This window comes from Harpia harpyja, chromosome 3 (genome assembly GCF_026419915.1).
Source record: "Harpia harpyja isolate bHarHar1 chromosome 3, bHarHar1 primary haplotype, whole genome shotgun sequence".
Classification (NCBI taxonomy): domain Eukaryota; kingdom Metazoa; phylum Chordata; class Aves; order Accipitriformes; family Accipitridae; genus Harpia; species Harpia harpyja.
In genome coordinates, this window is record NC_068942.1 from 54,462,095 (window position 1) to 54,472,753 (window position 10,659).

General features: G+C 39.2%; 1 protein-coding gene across 5 annotated transcripts in view; it reads left to right on the plus strand.

The window, feature by feature from the left end:
* The window catches only part of PRORP (protein only RNase P catalytic subunit), a 54,326-nt gene extending 47,463 nt beyond the window's left edge, over positions 1–6,863 (plus strand). For 4 of the 5 annotated variants that reach the window (XM_052782615.1, XM_052782614.1, XM_052782616.1 and 1 more), the window contains exons 6-8: positions 2,911–3,059; positions 4,525–4,720; positions 6,436–6,863. In XM_052782615.1, coding sequence (XP_052638575.1) covers positions 2,911–3,059; positions 4,525–4,720; positions 6,436–6,564 — 474 coding nt within the window. In that variant the 3' untranslated portion in view covers positions 6,565–6,863. The remainder of the gene's footprint in view (positions 1–2,910; positions 3,060–4,524; positions 4,721–6,435) is intronic. The other variant, XM_052782617.1, reaches the window with a different exon arrangement.
* Positions 6,864–10,659: the final 3,796 nt, after the last annotated feature.

Genomic DNA, 10,659 nt, shown 5'->3' on the forward strand with positions numbered 1-10,659 from the left:
TGTGCAAGTAAAGGTTAATTTCTGTGGTAAGTAGAGGAGGGACAGTGTGCTATTATGCAAGCAGGAGCTTCTAAATTTTTAAATGGTGATTCCCATTAATTTTATCACAAGTTAAGCCTGTTTTGCGTTTTTACATTGCAAAACTGTAGCTAATTTATACCAACCTCTCATTTTTTTCCCAGAAGCACTTCATACTAGAGAACCTCATATGCTAATAGTATGTAGCAGAAGAAAGTCCATATGACTAACAGGTACAAAGTGCCACTAGTTATTAACCTTCAGAAAGAAAGAGTTAAGGGAGCTGGATCCAAGCCAGTCAAGTTTTTTATAAACTTGGGAATAGCCCCAGTTGACCAATCTGTATCTGGAAATCCAGCTGCCTTTGTGTTGAACCATAAGCGTAATTAAAAGGTATTTCCTTTTTTTATTGGGGGTAAACTCCAGCAGTTCAAATACTGGCAATTCTTTATTGTCTTGCAATACCACTAGTGCAGCTATGTTCCTCGGATTCTTTTTGACTCATAGTCTGCTTTTAGGACTTTTTTCTTCTTTTGTACCATCAGGATGCTCTTGCTGTCAAGTTTTTTATTTTATACTTTGTGGAATCAGTTTCTGAAGTGTTCTTTGAAAAACATTTTAACTTTTTTTTTTTTTCACATGACTTTCTGCTAACCTTCCCTTAATGTAGCGAAACTTGAGGCAAGAAGAGAAAATATTTTCATTTGAAATTTGTAAGGGGTTGCTTAAGTTACTCATGGTTGATTTTTCTTCACTCTTGACTTCTCTACATGAAAATGTGTGTGGATGCAGTAGATACATTCCTAACTTTTATTAAGTTTAATGAACTCAGCTTAAACTTAATTCTCCTTTGGTATTTGTATCCAACTATTTGCAGGACTGGGCCAATGCATAAGAACCGGAAAATAAAAGTGACTGTAAACAAACAAAATTGATGAGCCAGTTTTTACTGCCCACATGAGACATTCCAAAAAGAAATGTCAATATTGAAAAACTGAATTTCAGTTTCTCAATTTTTAATAATGTCATAATTTAATAATCAAATAAATTATGTGACATAGAAGAGAAGTTATTACATAACATAGTTACTTTGAAAGCCTTCCAGTAACATAAAAATGGCGGCTTCTGTTTGTATCTTTCAATTCTGTGTTCCAGTAAGAATTCTGAAACGTATCTCCAAAGATTCAGGGCATGCACCAGAGAGAATGCTGGTTTTATTTTTACCTGCCATTTTATAGGCAGAAATTACGGTATTTGGCCTTTTCCTGCTCATGTTATGTCCTGTTTGTTTTAATCAGGGAAAGGTAGATTGTATGCATGCATAGCCGATGTCCAGCATGATCTCCTGGAAGCAGGAAGTCAGTTCCAACCGGTACTGTTAGGCTCTTGTGCTTTGCATTAGCACCAAGACCCTGTGTCTCCATGAAGACAGAGCCTTCAGTCCCTCAGAGTCAATGCTGGTAACAGCAGCTTATAGGTCAAAAGTTAAAATTAACGTAGAAAGTCTTCTGGCCTCCTCTCTCAGATCCTCAGATCCAGATTAATGGCACACTTAATTTGATCCACCTGCAGGTCCTTTGCTGAGACAGGCAGTCCCATCCTTCCTGTCCTCAACATTTCCAGCGATGTGTTCCCATCAGTCATCACCTTTGACTCAGGTCTATCAGTTGTGTAGCTGCAAGCTCAACCCTGCAAAAAAAGTGTCTTTTGTTGGATCAGTGAGCTCGTGGGTAGTTGTGATATTGTTAGATCTGATGCAACAGAAGTAGTGGGAACATGCAGCTCAAGAGAGGATTGAGTGGGACCACCCCTTTCCACTGGTACTTGCAGGTAGATCAAACTAAATGTAAAATGGTACCCAAGAGTTAGAAGAACAATTCTTTCTAGTCCCTGAAACAAAAGATAATGATATCAAATAATGATAAGGATCACAAATAGGAGGAAAGAAGGGGAAAGAGCAAGAGAAGGAGAAAGGCAGTTGGAGGCATTGCAGGGACAAGAGATAACAGGGAAGAGGGAATTAGCTAGAAAAGCAGGAAGACGGATTAGAGAAGAATCAGGAGATTGTATATTGACAAATAATGGCAGCAAATGCAGGTAAAAATTAGGAAGCACCTTTCCCTGGTGGTTGAGCATACTGTCCTCAGCCTTTAAATGTGTTGGATGCTTCAGTCTCAAGAAAGAGTTCTTCGCCACAACAAGCGCCTGTCCTGAGAAGCATTTATTGCTGAACAGGCACAGCCCTAAGAGGCTGGTGAAAAGTCCCTCTGAAGAGAAGCTGGTGCAGCAGTGAATTTGCCACCTCAGGATGTTGGTTCATAAGTGGGAGGCTACTCTGGATGTGGCTTTCATAAACCCTCAATCCTGAGGTCAGATTTCCTTTTACTGCTGCTTGCTTCTTTCCCACAAGGCAGCCCAGATCGCATGTAGTTCTCTAATTTCGACAATAGGTGGGGGAGGTAAAGCAGTATGGTTTAGGACTCGGTCTTCCTCTAATACCAACAGATGCTGAATAATTTCCAAAAGTCGGTATTACTTAAATCCCAATGTGATTCAGTTCCCTCAGCTGACTCTGAATTTCTGAAATCTCCATACAACTCTTCCTGAGTTCATTCATGTCATTCAAGCTGCAAGAGCTGGGAAAAGTTTATAATAGCAATGTATTTTCTGTGTGTTTGAGAGCAGCTTCCTACAATGAATTGTTTGGGGGTTTTTTTTCTTTGCCATTAAGGAATTAAATTAGTTATCTACTTAATTTGCATTGCAGTTAAGAACTATGGGAAATGAGGGTATACTAGAAGTTCCACTAGTTGAGACACAGATGTGAAAGTGTTTCCTGTCAGTCTGTTTTTACAGCTGAGAAAATCTTTGATTTTGCTTTGTTTTCTGCAGCTATTTGATGCTGTCAACTGCCTGGCAAAAGAGAATGCCCGGCTGCTTGTGCTGGGCCGCAAACACATGCTGATTAACTCTTCAAATTGGAAAAGAGAGATTATGAAGGAGATGCAGAATAAGGCAGACTTCTTCTTTGCTGAAAATATGTAAGTTTAAGAAAATGGCTAAATGTAATGGAGATCAACACCTGATTCATGTGCATTTTAAATCAGTATGAACAGCTGTAGTTTTTAGTACCATTACTAGTATCTCCAGCTCTGTGTGTGAAACACATCCCTTGCTATACTTGCTTCAGAAAACTAATACATATTAAAAGTTGTGTTATGAAGAATTTCATCACTTAGAATCACGTTGACATCTGTGTGGTTTATTAGGATTTATAACTGTTAAAACCACTGCCAAGACCACAGTGGTCTGAACTTACAGAATACCTGATAGCATCAGTGTACAGTCATGGTCTGCTGTGTTACCCTTGCATGGGGGGAGATGAAGTTCATGCCTGGCCAATGTTGCTTGGTAACCCAGGAGTGTGGAGAGTCTGGAGCGCTGACTTCCTTGCTGCTCCTGGAGGAGAATATTTCTGTAAGTGGAAATAGACCCTCTGCCTCTCTAATTTAAGAAGCACGACCCCCTTGCTCTTGCCCAGTCAAGCCAGTCCTTGTCTCAAAACTAGGTACTTGCTTCTGCCTCAACGTTGTTTCTCCTTGCCCTGCTTTCCTCATATAATGAGTCTCAGTGTTCCTTAGGTTCCAGCTCCCCCTAGTCTCCATCTGAGTTGGGCACTGTTGATCCTTCACCTGTCTCTGCCGTTTGTTCTGTGATTCCAGTTCCCAGAACTTCTGACCAAGTTCCTTGTCCCAACAGCCAGTCCAAGTTTCTTCTGTCTGGCTCCTTGTTTCAGATCTGTTTTCCTTCATCCCCTCTCTGTTCTCTTTGCTGTTGAATCACATCGCTTTCTTTACTGCTATTTGAGCACCAATAACGGGGACTCTGTTAACCACAGGTTGGAAATCCTTGCTAATCTCGTGTCTTGTCACTTACTATTACAGTAATCCACAGCACTCAAAAAGTGGTTTCAAGCAGAGTTCTGCTCAGCTCCTCCAGGTATAGGGTATCTCATGCCCACTATAAATGTATTTTGAGAGATTTTTGCCTAAAATTGTTTCTGTTTAATAGCAGCTAATGTTGAATATATTTTCCAAATAATCATAGTACCTTTTGGAAGTGTATTTACCCATGTAAAGACAAAGATTCACAGATCTGTGCTGTTGCCTACATTACACTTTATTATCAGTTGTGATGATTGTTTGTATTCCAGCAAAGTTTTGGGGGTACCCTTATGAGTTTTAGCAGTTCTGTTCCACATGGCACTGTTAGGTGATAAAAGATTATATTGTTGTATTATCAAATTGTGATAGGAGGGAAGAATGCTCTGTGTAGTACGTTTGGTGCCTGGTGGTAAGCAGTTCTTTATTTTACCAAGGAACTAGAGTAGTGATGGGAATTTTCAGTGTTGCTGATGAATAGATCTCAGATCAGCATTTGATTCATTTCCTGCAACCGCTTACTGCCTCGTGAATGACGTCTGTCTTTTCCATTTGTTTTGTTAAGCTCTGAAGATGATGCCTTCTTGTTATATGCCACTCTTCGATCAGGCAGGCATTGCAAGTTTGTTACTAGAGACTTCCTCCGGGATCACAAGGCTTGTCTTTCCAACAGTCTGACGCGTCATCTGTTCCGTAAGTGGCAGCGTGGACACCAAATAGTGTTTTCCCCTTCTGTAGAAGGAAAGCATATAAAATTTTTGGTAAGTTTTCTGCTGCAGTCAGAAAGCACACAGAGCATATTCATTAAAGATACACAATTTCAAACTCTAGAAGCAAAAAGATTCTTGGAGTCTTAAGAAGTGGATTTGTACCAATGGGCTCAAAACGCCCATGCTTACTGAAAATTCACTGTATTCACAAAGCATGCCACAAACATGAAAACTGTCAGAAAGACAAGAAACGCTGCCTAAATGTTTAAAACGTAAATGTAAATGCAAATGCATGTTTGTGTATACAAATCTTTCCATTGCTGTAAAACATAAGGGCCAATATTTTTTCATTTATTTTAAACTTTGAAATACCTTATTATCCTCTGTAGCACTATTATAAAATACCATGCTTCTAATTGTACAATACAATTTCTTTCATTTTATTTTAAGGAAGCAGGAAAAGACAGGTATTTCAGTATTGACTGTAATATTAGCCTAAAGTATGTATAAAGTTTCATGAAGGAAAGCCCAGAACAGTCAGGTCAGGTTTGTAGTCAGTATTCAGCTGCAGAAATTACGGTCTTCCAAGCATAGTATCATCTTATAGCAGAATACTGTACTGTTATTGTCTAGGAGACACGTATCCTTGTGAGCCATGAACACTACCTTAACAGGAGTGCAGCTGTTTTAAGATTTTTCTAGGGAAAAATTCATCACATGACATTCCGTATCATGCAGTTTTTTGTTATCTGGTCTGTTTGCATTGTTATTGCCTACTAAAAGGAATACTGCATCTATGCAGATAATTTTCTTGCTGCTCTGGTTAAAACTGTAAAATAATATTCATTACAGATCATACAGATACAGGCTTATAAGAATGACAGCCTTTCATTCAGTGTTGCCATATATACATTTCTTTTTATGGAACCAAGTACTGAATGTAGGGTTCCCTGAGTAACACAGCTTTAGCTACACCTTGTTTCTTTCTTTTCTACGAAAGGGCTAGTAATTTTCACATTTTAATTCCCAAACAAGTGATTTAGATGATTGACATTCCCAGTCGTAGCTGTGTTCTAGGTTATTCTGGAAGCTGTCGCAGGAAAGTAGACTTCCAAGACTATACATACAGGGTGATAGTATGTTCTGAGAACCATAACTGCCAACCAGTAATGTTTCTTTTGTATTTGTGTTATATATGTTGAGTTAGTATACCTGTAACATAATAGACTAGAAAAATAGTTTATTGTATTTTTTCAACTAGATGCTCTTGAAAGTGTTAGTGATAAACCATTTTCTTACATCCTCCTCAGCACAGAGCAAGTCTGTTCTGTAAAGACATACACTAGAAGAACAAACACAAGATGTTATTAGTGTCATTAAATCCTATCAGTTCAAGCCTATAAACTCCCCATCCTGAGTTAATTCCCATGTGATTTCATTTAACTGAACAGAAAACAATCATTTTGCTATTTCTAGAAATTGAATGCATTATATTCAAATCATTATTATCTGGTGGAGATGGAAGATAGAATTTTAACCATTTATGGTGACTCCTAGACCACAAAATACTAAAAGATGTAGTTTTTCCTCCAGTACTAAAATCTAGAATTTGTTTGGTGTAAGGAAATAAATGAGAGTTGTTAAAGAGATGAATCTATGGAGATTTCTAAGGTAAGTTTTGGAAGTTATAACTATCTATAACTGGTATTTTAGTAATATATTGTGTAAAGTCTAAAAAAATGTTTTTATCTGTCTTTATCCAACAGCCTGCTTTCCGTTATGACTGTGTGGTACAGACTACAGGTGATACATGGCATATCCCTTATAAAGACACTTTTGAGGAAAAATATTCATATCAAGTACCAAGAAAATGGCTTTGCATTCAACAGAAATGATGAAGAATGTAATTGCACAAGCTGAAGCTGCTTTTTTTTTTCTTCTTTTTTTTTTTTTTTTTTTAATCACTGTTGCTGACTAGGAGAACTCAGCAGTACAATTATGGGATTAATGTGTGAGGCCTATAACTAAGGCAAATTCAGTAACTGCGTTTTGTCAAAATCATTCCTGGAGTAAATCTGTTAACATCAATGGTGGTCCAGCAGGGATGAATTAGGTCCATTATTTCCATCTTTGCAGGCAATTTCTGTACCCTCTCAATGTGATTTGAATTAAAACTTGGTTTTCCCTCTTGGAATTTCAGGTTGTGGTTTTTTAGTCTTTTTTTTTTTTCTCAAACTTTTCTTCTGCACTGAAATTCATAAACTCTGTACTTCAAAGAAGTTAAGCCGGACTTCCAAAGTACCTTCAAAACAGGCAAGGCTGACCTTGCAACAGTGTCGCACAATGTCTATAGCCAATAAATGGAGCTAAGGGGGCCAAATGGTATGTTTACCATTTGGCAGATGCACACAGCCCTAATGCTTCCTCCCACTAACTAGAATTTGTTTGATCACATAGAATGCAAAAGATTTGTTGTAGCAACATATATTAAGATTTTGAATGGAAGAATTAGGAAACAGCCAGTGTGATATTGTGTGGCTCTTTCACACTCATTAAATTTGCTGCTTCTGACAGGGTTTCACGTCACTGGAATAGTTTGCTTATGGAAATGCATGAATTTTCTAAACAAAAGTTGATCATAACTAGAAACTCTTACAGGCAGTAATAGGATAAAACTGAATTTTGTACAGATATTTTTATAAAATTCCAAGTTACAAATAAAGCAAGGAAAACAGTGTATATTATAGGAACAGTGTTCTAAGTTACTATTTATAAGTGTTTGTATAGTAAACGTGTTCATTTATTGCACTTACCACTTTAATGCAAACTTTTCTCCCCCAAAAACATGGAAATGCCACATTAATCTCAGATGAAAGATCATGCTTTTGTCAGATTTGTCATTCACACTGAAAAATCCTCAGTTTGAAACTGAGCTGAATCATACTGATCTTTTTGTATAGTATTTGCAGTTCTGAGCTTTTGCAGTGTCCCATGTGTGTGGATTGGCCGGCTCATAGTTCACAAACGAGTTTCACCATGTCTAGTGCACACAGGCGACTCATGGGGGGTTACAAAAGTGACCCAGCCCTGGGTTGTCTTGAGGCCCTGTCTCTCTGCAGAGACGGCTCACAGGGAGCTGTGTAGACAGCTTAGCCCTGGGTTATCTGATAAACCCTAAACTAAACAGGGCAGTGGCTGCACCATTCAAAGAACCAAAACCCGAACTGAGCCTTGAAATCCCTTAATAAATAGTATGCCCTGAGTCTCAATCCAACCACTATCCAGTTGCTGAGGAAGCAAGGTAAAAAAACCCCCAAAACCGGCGGGTTTCAGCTTCAGTTTCAAATGACAACCTTGTGTATTCAAACAATCACAGACCAACAAAGGAAAGATAAGGGGAAACTCCACTCAGATATACATAATCCATTTAGGCATATATCATAATCCACTCAGACATAGTCATACACACCATTCCACAAGTCACGGGATAAAAACTCTAAGATTCAGGTTGGAAATGGGGGGAGTCACTTCTCTAACTATGCAGTTGGCTTGCGAAGGAAACCCTTCCCCCCCCGTTGATCGGGATGCCGGTCAAGGTAACTTCCCTGGGATTGAGAGCCCTTACCTGGAGGGGTAAGTGAATATTGTTTATGCTTTAAGTTTGTAAATGCGTTTGTGGTTGTCTGTGAATCGCTTGTGGTTGTAATAATGTACTACTCTTGCCTAAAAAATTGCAATAGTGCATTCCTCCATTGTATCTGTAAAACCTGCAATAGTGGTGTGTTCAGTCTGTAAGTGAAGTTCAAATAAGCTGTTTGCTTGAACCTTGCAGTTAAGTCTGTGAGTGAAGTTCAAGTCGTTTGCTTGAACCTTGCAGTTAAGTCCTTTTCCATCACACCATGACAAGCTCCCTCTGGACTCTTAGCATTCAAGCACGTTCTCTGCTATTTTTTTTTTTTTTTACATCAGAGAGCTATCCTGACACTTTTCTACTCTTGGTTTGTAAACCAGCAGGTGCGATTTGCATACAGTCATGTCCTTCAGGTACTGTGCAGAAAGTGTAGAAGAGCTGGATACCTCTTAAGGTAACCTAGAACCTTGGTTTTAAATTCCTCATGTTGTTGGTAGCATTTCTCACAGACCCCTTTTCTGACAGAACATGCCAGCTCCTATATGTCATCTGCTTTCTGGAGTCTCCCAGGGAAAGCAGAGAGGTTGGATCATCTTCTCTCGTTCCTCAAACCAGTTCACTTCTAATTTGCCAGAAGATTGTTTTTACAATTCTGTAAGTCAGAGAACTGCCACATCTCCTTGAAAAGGCAAATACTGCTTTGTTAAAGTAAGTGTCTTCTCCTGTACAGGACTGCTTAGTTAGCAACTGTTGCTCTGTATGAGGATTACTTACCCTCTGTATGAAGTTCCACAACAGCATCAGCTGATCTGAATCAGTGATGTTACAGTCCCAGTTTGGGACTAGCTCTGGTGGTTGTGCAGTCCTAAGCAATTCAGAGTTGGGTCAGCTGAATGCAAACCCTTTAAAAAAATTGTTTTGGCTAGGTCAAAACTAGTGGTGTTGTATGGAAATAGCACCATTGCACAAGTACTGGTGCCTGTGTGGGAAGGGAGCTAAAATGTCAGGCTGCAGAAGGTGGGCCCCTGCAGTTCTGCCTTAGGTCAGCTTTAGCTGACCAGAAACTGCACCTTGAGGTTATCCTTTTCATTGTGGGACACATTCACCCACTTAAGTTCGTATTTTACCTCACCCTGGTCATTAACAGACATGCAGAATATCAACATCTAACTGGAATAAATGCACCCTGTACTTCCTTTTGACTGAGAACAGACATGACCCTAATCAATCACTTGGGTTTCATCTCAAGACTGTTCTTACAGAGATACCATAATACCTTCTAAATAGTGACACTTCCTAAATACACATTCTGAGTGTATTTAGGGGAAGATGGAACAGAATCTGGAATTTATGACAGGAAAATGTCCCAAGATTAGTGTCAGAATTGTTGCGACTTTTTTTTTTTTTCCTTGTTTGATCCTTATAGGGAATTAATAGCCTCTTCTCTCTGGAACCAAAGAGGAAATGTTAGTGATCAACCTACAGACTTTTTCAATTGCATACCACCTGTTCATAGTCTCCAGAGGCTCAGTTCTGTCTGAGATTAATTATTTGCATTTTCTTTAAGATATTTGTGAAATAACATTGCTTTTGTGTGGCTGTAAGTCTGGAAATGCCAGATAGATTACTGAAACAGGGAATTTAGAGATAACAGTGAATATGAGGATTTGCTTCCAAGTATGTAAAAGGAATTTGGGGGGGGGTTCATTGGCAATAAACCTGAGAGCCAAACCAAGGCAATCTACCAGCAAATCTGACATCTACCAGCAGATCTACTTGACATCTACTACTTGTTAGTACAGTGGTACAGTAAAAATCCAAGGATTTTTAATGTCTGTCTGGTAGTAGTTTATTAGATTGATGGGTCCACGCTGACTGCTAGAAGGGCAAGTCCTCCAAACGTTGCAGCAATTGGTACCCCTGAAACCATGGCAAATGCCACTGACTGCCCTTTGCTAGCACGCTGAGTGAGAACAGGAATCAGAAGGAGACAACACTTAGCTTAGCCTGCCACGTGCCGTGGAGATGGAGACGCATTGGCAAGATAGACCTGAGGTAAGGCTGAACTGATTTAGCCTGCGCTATAGGTACTTTGTGAATAGCGTCATCTCCAAGCTCATCCACTTATTGTTTACTATGTTAAAAAGATGTCAGTGAGAACAGTTTTCCTCAGGATCCTGCAACACAGACTTTGACTCTCATACGGTTGATCAGCGGTGATGAACACTCAACCAAAAATACGTGATTGCTCTTCTGAAACAAAACCGTACTTTGGAAGCTGACAAAATTGCTGTGCAGATGGAGAAAACTTGTGGAAGCTATATCCTGCAAGTAGCATGACTTCCCCTCTGTCATGGCC